This window comes from Anolis carolinensis, chromosome 4 (genome assembly GCF_035594765.1).
Source record: "Anolis carolinensis isolate JA03-04 chromosome 4, rAnoCar3.1.pri, whole genome shotgun sequence".
In the NCBI taxonomy this organism is placed as follows: Eukaryota; Metazoa; Chordata; class Lepidosauria; order Squamata; family Dactyloidae; genus Anolis; species Anolis carolinensis.
The window spans coordinates 237,926,910-237,949,066 of record NC_085844.1 but is presented as its reverse complement, the minus strand read 5'-3'; the positions used below and the strand labels follow the sequence as shown (position 1 = coordinate 237,949,066).

Genomic DNA, 22,157 nt, shown 5'->3' with positions numbered 1-22,157 from the left:
CATCTTTAGAAAACGCTTTCCACACTATTATCCGCACGAGGTCATATCTGCTGTAAATGTCAGATGACCATACATCATTCAAGCATGGCCTGTTTTGCCAGTTTTCAAAGGACAGACAGATCAATAGCAAGAGTTCACTGTGAATGGGGTCATGAAAGTGCTTAGGACTGGGAAAAAATTTACAGCGACTTCTCTACCTATTTATTAACAGGATAGGAAAATTCCTTTTAAATCCTTCTGCACATCCCCTCCAATCTCTGCCAAGGAACTCAGATGCTGGAACCACACAATTCCCCCGATGTCCTTGTCAGAGTGTACAGCATAATTTATGGCTTCCCAGACTGAATGCAGCCACCAACCAGATAATAAATGCAGATAGATTCATTACACATTTTAATAAGGACTGGTAAAATTGCAGCCCATCTTATAATCCATAATACAAACATGAGAAAAACATTAGCCCTGAGGAAATACGGGCCTAAATGCTATTGCTAGTCCTAATCAGAGTGGAGCCACAGAATTAAATGGATTTACCTATGTGTAGACTTGTTTCTACACATAGGTAATGCCCCCAGTGGTGCAATGCATGAAACCACTCAGTTGCTGAACTTGCTGACTGAAAGCTCAGTGGTTCGAATCCGGGGAGCAGGGTGAGCTCCCACTGTTAGCCCCAGCTTCTGCCAACCTAGCATTTTGAAAACATGCACATGTGAATAGATCAATAGGTACTGCTTCGGTGGGAAGGTAATGGCACTCCATACAGTCATGCCAGCCACACAACCTTGGAGATATCTACGGACAATGCCGGCTCTTTGGCTTAGAAATGGAGATGAGCACCAACCCCCAGAGTTGGACATGACTAGACCTAATGTCAGGGGAAAACCTTTACCCTCAGACTTGGAGCCAATGTGACATGGCAATTTGAGTGTGAGACTACAACTCCATAGAACAGGGTTTTCATCTCTGCTTGGCCATGGAAACCCACTGGGTGTCCTTGGGCAAATAGCATACTCATAGCCTCCCCATGATAGTGTTGCCATAAGTTGGAAACAACTTGAAAGTAGACAACAACAATTTCAGCCAAAGTATTGTTAAAGAAATTCCTTGAGTAAGGCAGTCTGTTTTCCTAAACAGAATATGCCAATTCTGAAGAAGGACCAGATTGAACTTGGATGAAATGTTGTGGTTCATCTTTAATCCACATCTTCCACAACTGGCAAAAAAGTCCACTGATAGGCAACTAGGTTTACCACTGCCATTTCAAAATGAACTTACCATCATCAATGGCATGAATCATAATGGTGTAGACACTGTTGTTCAAGTACGGTGATTCTCTATCAAGTGTTTTAGCTGTCGTCACAGTCCCAGAATTTTCATCAACAGTCACCCAACCATTTGGGTCAGAAGCTATTTTGTATCTTAAAGAGAAAATCATTGTTTTTTATTCAGATGAAAAGACATACTGAACAGCTCAGAAGATCAAGTAAAGTTTTCTCTTCAAACTTCAACAGAACTAGAAACCCAGATTTTATCCAGCCAAAACAAAACTTGTAAAACACAAACAGGTTCAGCCTGTCATTCTCCTATACTATCACAGAAGGCCTCAGAGCTCAATTGCTCTATGCAAACATTTGCTAAGATGGGTTAGTTTTGCACGCCAGTCTTCTAACACTCATCCTGTGATGTCATATGACTACCTGTCACCTTCGGCACTTGGCTCCCTCTTTCCTGCACCCTCTGGGAGTGTATTTCCTATTTTACACCATTTCCTTGTTTCGTTAGAACTTAATTGGTGCTAAGGCTGAATCCCAGTGTTAGTTTTCAGTGCCAGGGGCTAATCCTGAAATTTAAGGATATACAGGCAGCCCCCAAGTTACATATATCTGACATACAAATGACTCATAGTTGTTGTATTACCAAGAACCAGCCTTGTCACCTTTGAAAATAAAATTTGAACAGGTAAGAAAGGTGATCTTTAAGGTAAGGGATACATACATTTTCTATGTGGAACTTTAGGAGGGTATGTTGATTTATTTCAGTATTTTAAAAATGAAAATGACTTGAACAGCAGGTTCCACCCCATCCCCAATTGGTATAATTAATAACAGTATCTGTAAATAAGGCTGCATCCTCTATACATTAGCATAGAATTGTAGTTCCATACACAGAACCATACTGGTCTCTGTAATGGTTTTTGTGATCATTTCATGTCTGACTATAGAGACATATAGATTTATCATACTACACATTTACAGCACTATAAAGTTGGTCCTTCACATTTGTGGGTTCAGTTTATGTGGGTTTAATTATTAGCAGATTTGATTTAAAATGTACTGTTTTGGAATTTCTAGATCTCCAGTGTGATTCTACGGTCAACTTCTTCTACATGTTGACCATAAAAGTCATGCCGGAGGATGTAGGGATTCCTAAAGAAGTATTATCTTACATTAAAAAACCATTTTTAACTCATGTTTTTCACTTTCACAGGGACACTAATCTCCTAAGCACAGTGAATATAAAGGGATGACTGTATCCACTTTAGCTTCCATGACAGTGTCCTGTGGAATATTGGAGATTGTAATTTGCAAGATGGGGGTGCAGTGCGGGAGCCTTTAATGAATGGAGAGAACAATAATGTCATCATTCACATCAACCAAAAAAGGACACATGCAGGAAGACGTTTGACTTATTCCTCTGTATTATGTTATTATGGGTGCCATCCACAATATGACAAGATCACCTAAGGAATGGATTCCTCATAAGATTAGATTTCATACCAGCATGTACAGACAGACTTCTTCAAACAATCTAGTAAATATCAAGAAATTATGAAGGAACATTAATGCCTACCTTATGCTGTGGGGTGCTGCATCTGGATCTTTCGCTTTATATTGCCCAATCCTAGTTCCAGGCATGACTCCTTCTTCTTGTCGAAGAACAAGGATGGAAGGATTAAACTGTGGGGCATCATTTCTGTCAATTACATTAATGTCCACAGATGTTTGCGAGTATACCGGAGAAGGAACAGTCCTCACCAAACCATTTTCACACAGGAAGAGGGGTTCCTCATTCTCCACTGAAATGACCAGTTTCCTCTTTGAGGTACCATCATGGATCAAAGGCTGTGGGGGGGGGGGGGAATAGAAACATTACAGCAAAGTCTTCCACAAATAAATTCTGACTATGCATAGTAGGCAACTATGACTATGACTATGACTATGCATTGGAGCCCCGGTGGCGAAGTATGTTAAAGCACTGAGCTGCTGAACTTGCAGACCGAAAGGTCCCAGGTTCAAATCCTGGGAGCAGAGTGAGTGCCCGCTGTTGCTCCAGCTTCTGCCAACCTAGCAGTACGAAAACATGCCAATGTGAGTAGATCAATAGGTACTGCTCCGGTGGGAAGGTAACAGCGCTCCATGCCGTTATGCCGGCCACATGACCTTGGAGGTGTCTACGGACAACGCCGGCTCTTCGGCTTAGAAATGGAGATGAGCACCAACCCCTAGAGTCAGTCATGACTGGACTTAACATCAGGGGAAACCTTTACCTTATGCATAGTAGGGGTGGGCAACTGTGGAAGGCTATGGGGCTGAAGTCCACCTGATCCCACAAAGCAAAAAATAATGTTTTGGTCCCCAAATGCCTCCCAATACTCTCTCTAAGAGAAATTATGAATCCTCACCATATTTGTGAGAGTTCTTAGACCATCTTAATGCAAAGGAGGCCTTTTTAACCATAGGATTTTTTCTGATCACTTTCTACTCTCCTGGGCATAACTTGGTTTGAGAGAGCCTTAAAACTTAACAGAAGTGCCCACCATGTCACTTTGAGAGCACTGTAGGACAAAAAAAAGCTTTTGAAAAAATATCACAAGAAAAATTCAATGGCCCAGGTAATTTCCATTAATTGTGTAAATGCCCTTCACAGTACCAGAGAATGGGCAGAATTGTAAAAACTACATTTTAGACTCATGGAAGAGAGGGGCTTGGTAATGCATTTGGACCAAAGACCACACTTTGCCCACCATTAATCTATAGCAGTGGTTCTCAACCTGTGGGTCCCCAGATGTTTTGGCCTTCAACTCCCAGTAATCCTAACAGCTGGCTGGGATTTCAGGGAGTCGTAGGCCAAAACACCTGGGGGCCCACAGGTTGAGAATCACTGATCTATAGCAACATTTTCCTTCGGATATGTTGGACTATAGCTCTCAGTCCCCAGCCAGCAAAGCTGAAGGATCATGGATGGTAGTAGATATAGTTCAATAAGCTGTAGTCAATAGAACAGGGGCAAAGAATGTGAGACAACTCCCATAATCCCTCATTAAATGGGCTAGAGCTATAAAAAAAAACTAGGATCCAACAACATCTAGGAAGACACATATTTCTCAGTCCTGCTATAGGATGATTGTTTTAAATCTTTACCTTTACAATGCTTAGTATCCCTTCATTGCTATTTGGGTCCGTTTCAATGATGAAGTTCTCTCTTTCATTTCCATTCACTATCTTATACTTGGCTCTCCCAGCTGGTGTGTTAGGAGCATCTTTATCTTCCACTCTGAGACGAAGGATGTCATGCGCCTTTTTGCCTTCTAGGATATCCAGTTGATACTAAAAAGGCAGGGGGGAAGCATCTTTATACATCAAAGATCATTTGGAAGCATTTTATTCTACCATCTATCACACAGCTGCATGATGAAGACATTAATTTCAAATGGTTAGGCTCACTGGGAGGAATGGGCATTGCTACAGGGGAAACCATTATACTATTTGTTTGGTGTTTTGCCAAGCATTTGGCACCGTTTTCCCCTCCACATTTTAAAGGGTTGAATGCTTCTCACAAAGCAAAAGGGCTTATCACACGAGGCAGGCAAATCACAATGACAGGAGGACAGCAGTGTCTTTGGCTGGGATGTGATTTCATTCCTCTCATGCCACGCTCTTAGTAAGAGAAAGCCTGGAAAGTAGTTCTTTTGTAAACATAAATATCCATCAATAACCTGCCTTTGTAAAAAAAATAAAAAATAAAAAAACACCTTCCAATGGTCTCCCACTGTGAGAACACATGTAATAAGCCCTGCTGTTATCCTTCTGCAATACAACCCACCTGTTTCATGTGAGAAGTTATATAGCAAATGATTAAATATTTTGGAGCCCACTTGTCTTCATTTCAACCTGTCTATCTCAAGAACATCTCTGAATTTGAAGTCAACCCTTGGGATGAAAGAAATTCCCACCCTTGCCCTACACAATCCTCTTCTTTCATTTTGTCTTAAGAGTACTTCACCAAGGTGGGCTTACCATGCAAAGCAATTATTTTCTAAAGAGGCCCCCATAGGACAAGTCTTTCCAATTCATAATTAAAATACACAGTAAATTCTCTTCTATCCAAATTAGCCCTCAAGTGTTACAATCCTACCTTTGCCTGAGTAAATACAGGCAGGTTATTGTTGCCATCCTCCACAGCAATATTAATTGTTGCTGTTGATGAAAGCTGTGGATTTCCTTGGTCTGCAGCCCTGATCAGAAGTTGGAAAGTTCCAGCAGTCTGAAATATGTTAAAATATAAGATAGTATTACTGTACTTGTTATTTATTTTGAAGTGCATTCTGTAATAATAATAATAATAATAATAATAATAATAATAATAATAATAATAATAATAATAATAAGCCTTTGACAACACAATAACAACAACAACAACAACAACAACAACAACAACCATTCATCACTCACTTCATCCTCGCAGTGATGTTGACCGGCTATATCTGCCTAGGAGATATGTTGGCAGAGGACTCTTACAAAATAGAACAAGCAGTCAAAGAAGAATAACGTGCCCTGGCAGAATATGTAAACAAAAGTGAAGAACCTGCTCTGATTGAGGTCAAAAATCAGAAACTTCACTACAAATTAGAGCTGACAGCTGGCACAACAAAGCACTGCATGGAAGAAGGAGAAGACCTGGCTATGGCTCACGAATGGGACCCTGAAGAAGGAGACAGAAAGCCTGATTCTTGCAGCCCAAGAGCAAGCCATCAGGACAAATGCAATTAAGGCTAAGATCGAAAAATCAGCTAATGACCCAAATTCAGACTGTGCAAGGAAGCTGACGAAACTATTGATCATAAACTCAGCTGCTAAGAAAATCTCACAGACAGACTACAAACTGAGGCACAACTATGTGACCCAAATGATTCATTAGAATTTATGTCACAAGTACCACCTGCCAGCAGTAAAGAACTGGTGGGATCACAAACCTTCAAAGGTAGTGGAAAATGAGCACACCAAAATACTGTGGGACTTTCAAATCCAGACTGACAAAGTTTTGAAACACAACACACCAAACCTCACGGTTGTGGAAAAGAAAAAAGTTTGGATTATTGATGTCGCCATACCAGATGACAGTTGAACTGACAAAAAACAACAGGAAAAATCAGTCATTATAAGGACCTCAAAATTGAACTGCAAAGGCTCTGGTATAAACCAGTACAGGTGGTCCTGGTGGTATTCAGCACACTGGGTGCCATGCCAAAAGATCTCAGCCGGCATTTGGAAACAATAATCATTGACAAAATTACAATCTGTCAACTGCAAAAGGCCACCTTACTGGGATCTGCACACATAATCCGAAAATACATCACACAGTCCTAAACACTTAGGAAGTGTTCAACTTGTGATTTTGTGATTCAAAATCCAGCATATCTATCTCGTTTGCTGTGTCATGCTATGTCTTTGTGTCAATAATGTATATATATATATAATGTAATGTGTGTTTTATTATGGAGTAAACAACAAAACCACTGAACCAAATCACACCAAATTTGGCCACAATAATAATAAGAATAAGAAGAAGAAGAAGAAGAAGGTTTGGATAATTGGATATTGCCATCCCAGGTGACAGTCGCATTGACGAAAAACAACAGGAAAAACTCAGCTGCTATCAGGACCTCAAGATTGAACTTCAAAGACTCTGGCAGAAACCAGTACAGGTGGTCCTGGTGGTGATGGGCACACTGGGAGCCGTGCCAAAAGATCTCAGCCAGCATTTGGAAACAATAGACATTGACAAAATCACAATCTGCCAACTGCAAAAGGCCACCCTACTGGGATCTGCACGCATCATCCGAAAATACATCACACAGTCCTAGACACTTGGGAAGTGTTCGACTTGTGATTTTGTGATACAAAATCCAGCATGTCTATCTTGTTTGCTGTGTCATAATAAAATAATAATAATAATAATTCCATTCTTATACCCCGCCCCATCTCCCCGAAGGGACTCGGGGCAGCTTACATGGGGCGAAGCCCAAACAGGCCACAAGGCCACAAAAGACATAGTCATCCAAAATATGTCTTTCAAACAAAAAAACCTAGAAAAAATAAAGTACAAATTAGAGGAAGAGGAAGAACTGTTTTTTCCCCTTGCTGCCAGTTTGAAGGGTACGCTCTGCCCACTTCATCTCCTAGGAACCCCCTCGGCCAAGGGACAGCCAGGGTTCAGTTAGGCCTCATCCACACTATAAAATACAGATTATCTGACTGGATTATGTGGCAGTGTAGACTCAAGGCTCTTCCACACAGCTATATAACCCGGAATGCCAAGCCAGGATAATCCACAGTATCTGCTTTGAACTGGATTATCTTGAGTCCACACTGCCATATAACCCAGTTCAGTGTGGATTTTATACAGCTATGTAGAAGGGGCCTCATATAATCCATTTCTAAGCAGATAATATAAGATTGTAAATATAATATCTAAAATTACTGTGGTATAATAATACAGAACAATATAATCTCTAAAATAAGGACAGTAAATACAGATCGACACTCTGAAAACAGGGGAATTCCAGAAAGGAAACAACCAGGGCCAGCTAACACCTCCCAACAAAGGATTCCCCCAGGCAGGAAGCAGCCAGGCTTTGAAGCTGCAAGGCCATTAAGTGATAATCAAGGTGACTAATTACAGCATTCATACTTGCTGCACTGAGACTATTCATTGCTATTCAACCTGGCCAACCAAGAATTCCACAAGGTAGAAAGCGACCAGGCTTGCAAGCAGCAAGGCTATTCAGTGCTGTTCAACCTGGCAAACCAAGATTTCGCCTAGATAGAAAACCCTCAGGTGTTGAAGCCATGAGGCTACTCTATCCCATTCAACCTGCCCAAGGAAGGATGCCCCTATGTGGAAAGCAACCAGGCTTTGAAGCAGCGAGGCTATTCAATGCAATTCAAGCTGGCCAAAAAACCATTTCCCAAGAATGCAAGTACCCAGCCTTCCAAGCAGCAAGCCTATTCCATTGTATTCCAGCTCACCAAACAATGATTTGCATAAGAAGAAAACGGCCAGGCTTTGAAGCTGCAAGGCTATTCACTGGTATTCCACCTGGTCAACCAATGATTCCCATTAGCCACAGCAACCAATGATTCCCATTAGCCACAGCTAATAATAATAATAATAATAATAATAATAATAATCTGGACAACATCAAGCATGAACATGTGAAAACTGTGGTCAGCAAAGAATACACACAAAGGGTCAGAAAAATTCTCAAAAGCAAGCTCAATGGAGGCAACACCATCAAGGCCATAAACACCTGGGCCATACCTGTCATAAGATATACTGCTGGCATTATAAATTGGACACAGGTGGAACTGGACAATTTGGACAGAAAAACAAGAAAACTCATGACCATTCATCATTCCCTGCACCCTCGCAGTGATGTTGACCGGCTATATCTGCCTAGAAGATCAGGGGGCAGAGGACTCTTACAAGCAAAACAAGCAGTCAAAGAAGAAGAACATGCCCTGGCAGAATATGTCAAGCAAAGTGAAGAACCTGCTTTGATTGAAGTCAAAAATCAGAAACTCCTCAAAACACAGCAGACAAAAAACCAGTACAAGAAAACTGCACTACAAACTAGAGCTGACAGCTGGCACAACAAAACACTGCATGGAAAGTTCCTTGACAAAATTGAAGGAAAAGCTGATAAGGAGAAGACCTGGCTCTGGCTCACGAATGGGACCCTGAAGAAGGAGACAGAAGGCCTGATCCTTGCAGCCCAGGAGCAAGCCATCAGAACAAATGCAATTAAGGCCAAGATTGAAAAATCAGCTGATGACCCAAAATGCAGACTGTGCAAGGAAACCGACGAAACCATTGATCATATCCTCAGCTGCTGTAAGAAAATCGCACAGACAGACTACAAACAGAGGCACAACTATGTGGCCCAAATGATTCATTGGAACTTATTCCTCAAGTACCACCTCCCAGCAGCAAAGAACTGGTGGGATCACAAACCTGCAAAAGTATTGGAAAATGAGCACGCAAAGATACTGTGGGACTTCCGAATCCAGACTGACAAAGTTCTGGAACACAACACACCAGACATCACAGTTGTGGAAAAGAACAAGGTTTGGATCATTGATGTTGCCATCCCAGGTGACAGTCGCATTGACAAAAAACAACAGGAAAAACTCAGCCGCTATCAGGACCTCAAGATTGAACTTCAAAGACTCTGGCAGAAACCAGTGCAGGTGGTCCCGGTGGTGATGGGCACACTGGGTGCCGTGCCAAAAGATCTCAGCCGGCATTTGGAAACAATAGACATTGACAAAATCACCATCTGCCAACTGCAAAAGGCCACCCTACTGGGATCTGCACACATCATCAGAAAATACATCACACAGTCCTAGACACTTGGGAAGTGTTCGACTTGTGGTTTTGCGAAACGAAATCCAGCATATCTATCTTGTTTGCTGTGCCATACAACGTCGTTGTGTTGAGAATAATAATAATAATAATAATAATAATAATAATAATAATAATAATAATAATAATAATAATAATAATAATAGCAGCGGCAGTGGCAGCAGCAGCTCCCCCAAATGGTCTCACCCTTCTTCATATGCTACCATCATTCGACAGTTTCCTAGTTTGGATGGCTTCCCCCTTTCTAAAAGGCTGAAGTTAGTAACTTCCAAGACCAAGTCAGTTAGAATTTTAAACTAAATATGCTGGCATGTTTGTTTTCTTTCTTTTTTCCCCTTTGGCTCCATCCAGTCTTCTGAAAATAAATTTGACCTTTGGGTTGAAAGAAGTTCCTCACCTCTTATGCAGAGGACATGCCTAAGAGCAGATACTACGAGAGCTTGATGGCAAAGTAGTTGACAAAGTATGACAAAACATGCATCTCATGCAGACTATCAACATAGTCTTTACTTACTAGTACTTTACCTCATAATCCAAGCACCCTGTGCTACGTATCACTCCAGTGAAAGAATCAACAGTAAAGACTTGCTGTTTTAGACGAGGTGTTTGTGAAACCAGGGAATACTTCACTTGAGAATTTGTAGTGCCTTCTTGATCCTTGTCAAAGGCTGTGACATTGAAAATGAAGTCTTCTACAAACAGAAAAAGTGAGGGAATTATAACATCTACAAAGCAACATCATGGACCTTATTTACGTCTCTATGTAAATTGTGTCTAGTGGCCCTTAATGATCTAGAACTTGGAAGAGTTAATTTTAGGGCCAATGACTCCCAAAATCTAGTAAGCTGGAGCAACAGTCCAAAAAAAGTAACATATCAAATTGCTGTTTGCTGTTTTCCAGGATTGCTATAAGAGAAATGAGAATGAGAAATGAATTTGTTCTCTTTGATATTTTGATTTTCAGTGCTCACAAGACCAACTCTTAGACATCAGCCCACAGAAAATGTGTCCCTGCATGTTGCCAAAAAGCAAGGGCCTTTCCCCTTCCTTTAATTTTCCGTTCTTCCTGTCTCATAGCCCAAAATATCCACTAAATGTCCACTAAATAGCTCGGTTATCCATGCTTTTATTAATTCTCGGAGTAGATCAGGCACACTTTGGAATATTTCTCTGAACATATCTCCAACTGCAGATTGCTTTCAATGGAATATATCCTCTCTTTCAATGTTCTGATGCAACTTTATAGAACAATATAAACATGCATATGTTAGTAACTAAAACCACCTACACATGCTCCTTAATATCACAATATCACAAAAGGTGACCACACAATCATTTTCAATTTTTTCATTACATTGTGCAGATTATGGGCATGTAAGGAAAGCCAAAGGGAAGATAACACAATGTGATGAAGCCTGGTGTTGGGTAAAAATACCTAGGACCTTCCTTGAGAAAACTTGAGAAATGAATCTGCTCACTTTGATATTTTTATTTACAGTGTCACATGAGGCACAGATCCCAAAATCTACACCTTCCGAGTCCTTCTGGTAGGTGAACTATCATTAGCATTGAGATGCAGGTTCTCACTGCCATGGTCTACTAGTCCTATCCCCAAGATGGAAAAACCTGCAGTATTTGTTTTCTCTAACAACGGAACTCTCTGCTTCACAAACACAAGTCCCAAATTAACAGGGACTCCATGTGAGCATCTGATCATCATAAGGACCCCATTCTGGCAGCCACAAATGTATCCATGTGACCAGAAAGAAAAATGGGAGATAGCCTCTGCAGATATCAGATTAGGATGCTCATAACAACCATGGCCAGATGGGAGCGACCACAGTGACACAGAAGGTCAGGTGAAGGCCCAGCATGGTCCTAGCCTGACTGGACCATGTGGACATCAATGCAATGCCACAGTGGGTTTGGCCAGGTGTGCCTGGCCATCTTTGGGACCATTCTGGAGCATTTCCGACCCCAGATTTAGTGGCCAGTGTAGACTCACCCTAAATACCTAGCAGTTCCAACTATTTAAGGAAGTGAGGAATGTTCATCAAATTTCCTGTGCTCAGCATATCATAACATTATTGTAAACTACTTGTAAACCCCTATGAGATTTCTCAATTCCTGACAAAAAAAAAAAAATATTTGAGTGGGTTTTTTGTTTGCTTATTTTGGCCAAGGTTTTCAATTTGCACAAGATGTCCCTACACAAGACCTTTAAAGCTCTTCACAATTGAAAAAAAAGATTTTCAATTTGCACAAGACATCTCTGTATGCTTTTGAAGCAAAGCATACAAAAACAAGCATGGGAAGGAAGGCTTCTCGGGTAAAAAGAAGCAACACTTCTACTTTTTCAAATTCTCTGAGACAAGGCAGCTACAACAGAGGTTTTCATTTTTAAATATTCATCCAAGTTCCACAAAAATGTATTTACAAGTATAAATTCTGTTTTTCAAAAAGCATCAACACTTCCTATTGTCTCATGGACATACAAAATAAAACTGAAGTTTCACATTCTCACAAAGGAAAGGAAGATATTAATGATTTACAACTTTTGTGGTTTCCCTATACACAGTCTTTAAACCAGATATTTGTAGCATTGTAACAGAGTTCAGTTCACATATGCAGATACACACTTTTTAAAAATTCTTGATGCATTACAGTTAGGTATGAGAACTGATAATCTATTTTATACTACCATCTGTTGTGGCCCAGCAAAATGTAGTAGTAGTAGTAGTAGTATACAGGTAAAGGTTTTCCCCTGTCATGAAGTCCAGTTGTGTCCGACTCTGGGGATTGGTGCTCATCTCCACTTCTAAGCCGAAGATGCCCCCAAGGCCATGTGGCCAGTATGACTGCATGGAGTGCCGTAACCTTCCAGCCAACCTTTCAGTTAGCAAGTTCAGCAGCTCAGTGGTTTAATCCGCTGCACCATCAGGGGCTCGCTAACATTATATACACATACATGCCCTACAACAAAGTTTTTTTAAAACTGTGCTCCTCCAGATGTTTTGGATTTCAGCTTCCATGATTCCTAAGAGCTGGTAAAATGGCTGGGATTTCTGGGAGCTGAAGTCCAAAATACCTGGACCCTGTTTGAGTAAGACTGCCCTAAAGGAATAGGGAAAAGAGGAAAAGGTTGAAACAACAACAAAACCGGTCTATGTTTTGAGACATGGCAGAGAAGTCCCAGTGTGGTTCATGGTCAATTCAGAAATGTCAAAGAGATCAAACATTTTCTTTCATGTCTCTTGAGATGTATTGGAAGAGATGGAACTGTGGTATGTGTAGAGAAGGGACTCTCAAGGCCTCTCTCCATACTACACAATTATTGCACTATGATTCCACTTTAAATGCCATGGTTCCACTCTATAGAATCCTGGCATTTGTAATTTGGAGAGGGATGTTTAGAATTCTCAGCCAAGGATCTCTCAAACTCCAAATCCCAGATCATAGTGGAATTATAGTGCTATAATTGTTCAGTCTGAAAGGGTCCCAGTTTGTACTCCTCCCATCAAATACACAGTGATACTTGAGCCTTGCATGGAAAAGGCAATCATAGGGGATACATGGTTCCTGTCTACAAGTACAGTAGAGTCTCACTTATCCAACATAAATGGGCCAGCAGGACGTTGGATAAGCGAATATGTTGGATAATAAGGAGAGATTAAGAAAAAGCCTATTAAACATCAAAATAGGTTATGATTTTACAAATTAAGCACCAAAACATCATGTTATACAACAAATTTGACAGAAAAAGTAGTTCATTACACATTAATGCTATGTAGTAATTACTGTATTTACGAATTTAGCACCAAAATATCATGATATATTGCAAACATTGACTACAAAAATGCATTGGATAATCCAGAATGTTGGATAAGTGAGTGTTGAATAAGTGAGACTCTACTGTACACACAATCTCAAGGACTACTCACCTCTCTTATAATTTTCTTTCATTGTGATGTTATATTCCTTTTGAGGAAACTCAGGCGCATTATCGTTGACATCCTTAATTGCAACATTGAAGAGAAGGGATCTATCTACTATTTCCCCAGTCTGCCTATCTGCAACATCAAAACGTATCTGTACAGGAGAGGAAGAAAATAAAGACTGATGATACAAAGCACAAATCAATTTATTTATAAAATGATATGACTATATATTGGTATGATGGCAAAATGATAAGCTTGATCAATATTCTAATGTGCAGCAAAGCCCACTTATTGTGCCAGTTCATTGATTTCATATGAATGTGAAAAGCTTTAAATGCCATAAAATCACTCTAGGTAAGTGTTCTCTCTAGGCACTGAGCATAGCTCTAGAGTCAACTTCCACCAGAAGTTCTGCTGGCCATAAAATTGCTTTGGGGGCCTACAGATAACTCTTATCAAGACATTTTCTAGGTCCTCCAACTTGATTTTATCGTACGCTTCAACATGATGCCCAGTAAATCATTCATTTCAAAGAAGAAAAATAGAATTCTGGGTTACACAAAATTAATATTACTGTATGTAAAGATCATTTGAATAATATGCAGACCTAGGACAATATCACATTAGAGTTTTACTGTCTGGGCTTCCGGTTTCCTATTGTGTGGCCTCCTACCGCAAAATCTTTAGAAATTAATGAACAAACAGGAAACATTTGCAGAATTTACTGGATTGATAGAAAACAAACATTAACTGTGAGCAGTGGCTAAATAATTTACACTACAGTAAAGCTCTCACTTGGCATGATTAAGGATTTTAATCTTTACAAGCATACAACAGCTGATACATGAGGGAAATATATAAAATATATCAATGCTCAGCTGATTTTTCTCAGCCATAAATACCGTGAATGATGGGGTGATTTCTCGATCAATGGTACGATGGACATATACATGCCCCTTAGCATCATCTTCAATAGAAAACAATCCAGCCTCTGGATATTCATCCACACCTGGTCCACTAATATAATATTTTATAGACATGTCTTGTGCAACATCATTGAAGAGCTATAAAATAAGACAAATTGGTGATATATAGGTTTTTATCAAAGCAGCAAAGTTTTAATGTGAAGATTAATTTATGTAAAAATATTTTTTCAGGTTGAGTAATGAGCAATCCTTATCCAGAATTCCAAAATTTGAAATTGTCCACACCTTTGTGACACCTTTGCCTTATGATGGTTCAATATATGCAAACATTTTTTCATACACAAAATTATTGAAATAGTGTATAAAATTGCCTTCAAGCTAGGTGTATCCTAGGCATGTACGATTAAAAAAATGGTTCTAAACTGGGTTCAAAAGTAGGGGGTGCTGGCGCTTTGTTTCTAAAATCCTTTCCAAATTTTGGGGGTAAAAATTTCAAAACTTTACAAAACTTCCGAATTTTCGTAAGTACTTCGTTCATGGCGTCCGCGCATGCGCAATAGGGAAAGCAGAACTGCAGTGAGGAAAATTCAGGAGCTTCTCTCTCTCCCTATTTTTGAGCTATCCTGATGAAATTTGCTACAGTGGTAGAACACATTTACCAACGTTAGCTTACCAAATTTCAGAATGTTTGCTTATCCAGAGATTTTTGGTGAATTTTCAAAAAAAATTTATAAAAACCATTTTTAATAATAAATAAAATCTGTTCCTAGTTTGAAAGTGTTATTTCCTGTTTCATTGTGTGGTCTTTAGTTTGAAAGTCATTGTTCTACTACAGAAACTTTGTTAAATTGGTGGAGACCCAACAAAGCATAATGTGCTATATAATATATATAAGACGATGTCCCTTGCACAAAGACAGTTTAGCAGTGTAATAAACTTTCACCATGTTTTTATGACAGAACCAATTATAAACTGCCATTTATAACTCAGGAACAGAAATCATAGTACAGACACCATCAAGGGACATCTAGACTCACCCCCTTCTTCCGGGCAGAAAGGCACCACCCAAACTCTCCTGACATCCAATTAATATGCTTCTCCTATTGACACACAACCACACAACTTAGCACAGATTTATACTAATACTTACTGTCCTCTTTGCATATTCCATGCAAAAGTGCTAAACTTCCGAATTAGATTCCAATTAAAAGAAATTTTATATATATTATAATAATTAGACTGTCTCTCAACGCCAACGCTAGCTGCTCCAGCCCAATGCATTATGGGAAATGTAGTTTAGTGCAGGCATGTGGCTTTTCCTCACTTTGCATTACATTACTATAAATGGGGAAAATCCAGGGGCTCCTTTCTCCCTCCTTTTTAAAGCTATTGGGGTGAAACTTACTACAATGGTAGAACACATTTATCACTCTTTGCCTATCGAGTTTCATAATCATCCACAGATTTTTGGGAATTTTCAAAGTTTTTAAAAACATTTTTAAAGACTATAAGAGAGATCTCCTCCTCCCCCTCCCTCCTCCATCAGCACTAATTGGCTGAGAGGCATGCTAACAGGTTCGGCTTCACCTCTCAGCAGGGGCTTGGTCACAACTACATCTGAAGACATCCAAGGTTTAAGAATCATAGGCTTCGTTTGATTCAAATTCTTAATTATGGGGGGGGGGGGGGCAGCAAGCAGGTGTGTCAGAACTCGCTTCAAAAGTGCTAAACTTCCGAATTAGATTCCAATTAAAAGAAATTCCAAATGAAATGCACAACCCTAGTGTATATAGTGTATACAGTATGAAACATAAATGAACTTCCATGTTCCAAACATTCTGAATTAAATGATACTCAGCCTGTATGTAAACCACAGGTAAATTAGTGCTCAAATGAGTTGCATTTAAAAAACGCAAATAAATACAAAAGTCACATTACAGTTCTCCCAAGGAATTACAATTAAACCACTTTAATGTAAAAATATGAAATATTGCTGGTCAGAAAGGAGTCAGGTCTGCAATGCTTCAATGAGGTTTTGCATTAAAGGAGGGCGTAGTTCACGAGAACTGAATCTATAAGACTAATGCAGGAATGAACACTGGAGAAATCTTATAGATTCAGTTCTCATGAACCTTATTCTTTAATGCTAAACCTCACTGAAGCAAGGACTAATGCTTAACACCTTCATATCTTGACTAAAGTTTTGTTATGAATGAGAAAAATCATAGTTTTCACGGAGCAAATTAGCAAGGGCACTAGATTCTTCAAATCATTCTTCCCAACTTCTCAAAGAAGAAGAAATACATCTAGGACGTCTGCATGAATGATTTGAAACTCAGAACAGTTCTGATAACTTTAAAAAATAGACCAAAAGTGCTCAAATGCATTTTTCTTTAAAATTCTCAACATACACCTTTTGCATCTACCTCTGTTTAGTGTTTCTAGTACTTTTCAAAAAAAACCAACGTAGATTCTACAAGCCTGAAGTCTCTTTCTATCTGGACTACAGTCTACTTCATCAGATGCTATGTGATTTTGGAGATCACAGCCAGTAGGTTATATATATCTAGGGCTGGATGGAAGAAGGAATAATGAAATGTTGGAGGAGAAGGAGGAAGCTTTTGTAAATGTTTTACCTCTCCAATAGCTTTTGGGAAAGGCCCTTTGTCTTCTTCCTCAAGTTCTAGGGTGGTAATAACCCATCTCCTTTTTGTGCGACGTAATGGACGTGCACTATCCAATTGCTTGAGATCCGGATCCTGAAAGAGCAACAATGCATTTCCATTGTAATACATACAGAGCATGAAAAAGATCATTATTCTCTAAAGCAGCAGCAAAAACAGTGAAGCAAGAGATAACCATCCTGAATCAGTAATAGTTTCCTTTTCTTTCTAGCCAATCACAAATACAACGTAAATGAAATGTCCATTTACATGTACAGTAGAGTCTCACTTAAACAACATACACTTATCCAATGTTCTGGATTATCCAACACAGTTTGCCTCCCACCCCAATCCACAGCTGCTTCTCTAGGCAGTAAGGATTGAACTTTTTATGGATTTAATTTCCAAAAATGTTGCTACTGTAAGTTCTTTTTATGCAATTCTATCTTTATTTGGAGTCAATTTGTTAGTAGCCAATGTTTTTGTAGTTAATGTTTTCAATATATTGCGATGTTTTGGTGCTAAATTCATAAATACAGTAATTACTGCATAACGTTACTGTGTTTTGGACTGCTTTTTCAGTAGATTTGTTGTACAACATGATGGTTTTGGTGCTTAATTCGTAAAATTATAATGTAATTTGACATTTAATAGCTTTTCCTTAATCCCTCCTTATTATCCAACATTTTTGCTTATCCAACATTCTGCTGGCCCTTTTATGTTGGAAAAGTGAGACTCTACTGTACCATTAAAGGCTCAGGAACTAAAAATCAGCCAAGCTGAAAATACAAAGCCATTGAGCCAACATTTCACCAATGAACAAAACATAAAATAATAATAAACACAAGACTTAGATTTTCATTTTAAGCAAATCTTATTCACTGAAGTATTTGACAAAGCCCTCACCTGGTTGCTTCTCTTGTGGACGGCCTTCCTTAGACTATTGCTGTTAACAGCCAGTGCATTCTCCAAGCTGCTCGTAGCAAGAACCTGAAGGGATGGGGGAAAGAGAGAAGGAAGTTAGCAAAATTATGTCTAACAGCTGTTCTTTCAACGGAAAAGCCAGGCAAAATTACCATAACACAAAAGAAACATATACTATTTGCTCTCAATTTATCTTCTCATGCTTTACTTTGAACCATGGAAATGTGTTGTGCATGCACACCTTTGAATTTTGTACTGAAGTGCGTTAAAAAGTGCGTTTAAAAGCTTTATGATCTTTTAAAAAGTCAAAACTGAGGATTTTCTTCAGGACTATTCCCAGCATTTCTTTCCTTTTTCTTAACTTCATCTTGGCAAAAATACTCCCATCTATGGGTATGCATTTTGTTTGCAGCTCTTAAGGTTCAAAACTGGAGACAGCTCCTATATCTTTAGTAGTTGTGCAGAAGAGCAAATTTCCGATGCTGCTGTTTGCCACACAACCTGGAAACAAGCAAAACATGCTGAAATTCCCACTTCTACACAACAGGAACCTTCTCCAGTTGTTAAAAGTTCAATGGCTCTCCGTCCAAAACATATGACATGTTCCAGAATGCTTCTGGAACATGGCCATACAGCCCAAAAAACACACAACAACCTTGTATGACATAAGCTAATCCCCTTTATCATGTGTAAATTGTCAAAAACTTCTTAGCCATCATAGTCATTCTGTCAGTTTTTCCTGGGCCAATATCCCATCAACCAGTTTTGGCAGGAGAGGCTTACTCAGAAATGTTTACTTCAGGATTACAAAATCACAACTGTCCTTTGCAGCCAAAGATACCTGGCTGAGTGATGACTTAGGAAGTGGTTCAACCTGTTCTTTCACTTGCGGTTTAATCTCAAAGTCATGGCCTGGTGTCCTGTCGTTTTCACAATTAAATATTCTCCTGCCATTGGTTGTTGTAGATTGAAAGAGGGAGTTCAAATGGTGGTGAGAGGCCCATATTCACATGCCCCTGGGAAATCTTGATCTTTTATATTCTGTTGTTCTTTTATATTCTGTTATATTGTATTGTTCTGGGCATGGCCCCATGTAAGCTGCCCCGAGTCCCCGTTGGGGAGATGGTGGCGGGGTATAAATAAAGTTTTATTTATTATTATTATTATTATTATTATTATTATTATTATTATTATTATTATTATTATTATTATTAAATCTTGGGGCCAAAACTGTAACCTTGGGCGCTTCTACACTGTAAATTTCCCTTCCTATGGATAGATTTTTCTCACTTCCTGTTTTCCCAACCCCCCACCCCCACCCCCTTTGCAACTAGCAAGTAAATCAGATGTTTGTAACTTGGGGACTGCTTGTATACAGTGCTATTGTCCAAGGGACCATTTACATAACTTTACAGCACATTTTTCTATGTCCACCACAAAGTTGATCACATTGCTTTCAATGGAACTTAAGTGCCCAAAAACTAAAAAAAAAAGGAATTCAGTCTTAGCCTGCTTTTTTTAGCCTGCTTTTTGTAGCCTGCTGAGACATTCCTTTCCCTGGACTTTTGCTACCTGGATGGTGAAGGGGTCCAGTTCACTTCCCACACAAGCTGATAAGATATACAACACACAGGATATTTCAGCTTAGCAAAAAGATAATGGCAGGATTTTACAACAGGTGGGACTGAAGCATACAAACACCTCTTACTATTTCTCAATCAGCAGAGACAGCACCAGTGAAAAGTAAATATACAGCATATGAAAGACATTTTCTAATCAGTCTTCCTCTTTTTTTTTTAGAGCACAGCATGTACCAACAGTCAGAGGCGGTCCAACCATGAGGCAAACTAGGCACTTGCCTGTGGCGCCATCGTCCCAGGGGCACCATCGTCCTGGGAGGAGGGCACCACTCTCCACCTCCTTCTCTTTTGGGCCTTCCAGCGGCCACGCTGGGCCTCCCGGTGCCCGTGCTGGGCTTTCCGGCGGGCGCAGACCCACTTTCGCACCACGTGAGCCCACCTTTGGGGCCTTCAGAGATTGTGAAGCTAGGCATGTGGGGTTTATATATCTGTAGAAGGTCCAGGGTGGGAGAAAGAACTTTTCTTTGAAGCAGGTGTGAATGTTGTAATTAATCACCTTGATTAGCATTTAATGGCCCTGTGGCTTCAAGGCCTGGCTTCTTCTTGCCTGGGAGAATCTTTTTTTGGGAGGTGTTAGCTGTCCCTGATTGTTTACTGTCTGGATTTCTTCTGTTTTCAGAGTGTTGTTCTTTATTTATTGTCCTGATTTTAGAGTTTTTTTTTTAATACTGAGGGCTATCTGGGTTATCTAAGTCCACACTGCCCTATATCCCTGTTCAATGTTTAGTGCTAAATTCGCAAATATAGTAATTCCTACATAACATTACCATGTATTGAACTGCTTTTTCTATTGATTTGTTGTAAAACATGATGTTTTGGTGCTTAAGTTGTAAAATCATAATGTAATTTGATGTTTAATAGGCTTTTCCTTTATCCTTCCTTATTATCCAACATTTTCGCTTATCCAACGCTTTTATTTTTCAGTGATTGGTTTGGGGGGGGGGGGGGGCGCCAAAATTCTGTTCGCCTACACTTGAAAAATACCTAGGGCCGGCTCTGCCAACAGTGCTAACATTACAATAATGACCAAGCCATCTTTTCTACTAAATAATTATACCACTTTGATGCAAATGTAACTATCATGGGCTCATCCTATGGATTCCTGGGATATATAGTTCCATGGGATATTTAGAATTCTCTGCCAGAAAGCTCTGCCCAAACCACAAAAGCATTCCTAACTGTCAGAGTGGGACCCATGTGCTATACACGTTATTACTTATTTATACATTTTTACAGAATATAACAGGCCACTTTGCATACATAATATGTCCCAGCTACAACTCTGTTTGTTTTATTACTTCCACTTCAGATCTACAAACAAACAGAGAGAAAAACTCAAACCCTCCAACATTTCAGAGGGTCACATTGGGCTGTGGGCAAACATTATCAAATGATGATGAAAGACAAACAAGATGTAGCCATTTGCTTTTGCCTGGGTCTACTAGGCCAAGATCCTCTCTGCTGACCTATTTGAGAGCAAAATAGTTTTGAATTTGAATTTAGTTTGGAACAACTGAAGCAAGCTGAAGACAAATGGTGAAAGTGGAAGGCAGGGAAAGAACCAGGACATGTGAAAACCAGCTGGAAAAATGTCACAATGGTGAGTTAATCAGGATCGTCCCTACCAAATCAAAATTATGGACATTGGCTGAAATTAGTCTACTTAAAAACATAGCTATGTTAGTCTGGATCAGTATGCAAAAAGTCTTATAGAGCCTTTAAGACTAGCTGAAAGAAGTTGACAGGATAAGCGGTTGTAAATTTAAGTCTACTTCATCAGTTGCAAGGAGTGAAGTGCCAAGGAACAAACTTTTTATGAGCAGGCAGTGTATGTGAATACCAATAAAAATGCCTACAAAAAGTTGTTTTACCAACTTATTTCTCTCGATTAGTCTCAAAGCTGCTACAATAGTGGTTCTCAACCTGTGGGTCCCCAGGTGTTTTGGCCTGCAACTCCCAAAAATCTCAGCCAGTTTACCAGCTATTAGGATTTCTGGGAGTTGAAGACCAAAACATCTGGGGACTCACAGGCTGAGAACCACTGTGTTACAAAATCTCATTGTATTCATCTACCATATTTGCTAGGGTAAAGGGCACGAGTACCCTGCAAAAGTAGGGAAACTGGCAATTTTTTAAAACCCTGCATTTTTTTCACCTGAAAAAATACCTTCTCAAGAATTGCTAGATCTTACAGTTTGCCTCTCCAGTCAACGCAGGGGGACCTATAGTGTCCTAAATAGAACATACTAGTCAATTCTGTGAATAATCAAACCCACAAATGCAGAGAGCCAACTGTATATCGGTAAACATATCTAAACATATAATCTGGTACTAGAAGAATGAGGCTTGTTCCTTCCTTGT

General features: G+C 39.6%; 1 protein-coding gene across 2 annotated transcripts in view; it reads right to left on the bottom strand.

The window, feature by feature from the left end:
- The window catches only part of cdh26 (cadherin 26), a 47,005-nt gene that overhangs the window by 10,548 nt on the left and 14,300 nt on the right, over positions 1 to 22,157 (bottom strand). For both annotated transcript variants that reach the window (XM_008110146.3, XM_008110147.3), the window contains exons 2-10: positions 18,139 to 18,222; positions 17,206 to 17,328; positions 14,546 to 14,707; positions 13,647 to 13,794; positions 10,231 to 10,397; positions 5,416 to 5,544; positions 4,422 to 4,607; positions 2,851 to 3,122; positions 1,276 to 1,418 (exon numbers count right to left, since the gene is read on the bottom strand). In XM_008110146.3, coding sequence (XP_008108353.2) covers positions 1,276 to 1,418; positions 2,851 to 3,122; positions 4,422 to 4,607; positions 5,416 to 5,544; positions 10,231 to 10,397; positions 13,647 to 13,794; positions 14,546 to 14,707; positions 17,206 to 17,328; positions 18,139 to 18,222 — 1,414 coding nt within the window. The remainder of the gene's footprint in view (positions 1 to 1,275; positions 1,419 to 2,850; positions 3,123 to 4,421; positions 4,608 to 5,415; positions 5,545 to 10,230; positions 10,398 to 13,646; positions 13,795 to 14,545; positions 14,708 to 17,205; positions 17,329 to 18,138; positions 18,223 to 22,157) is intronic.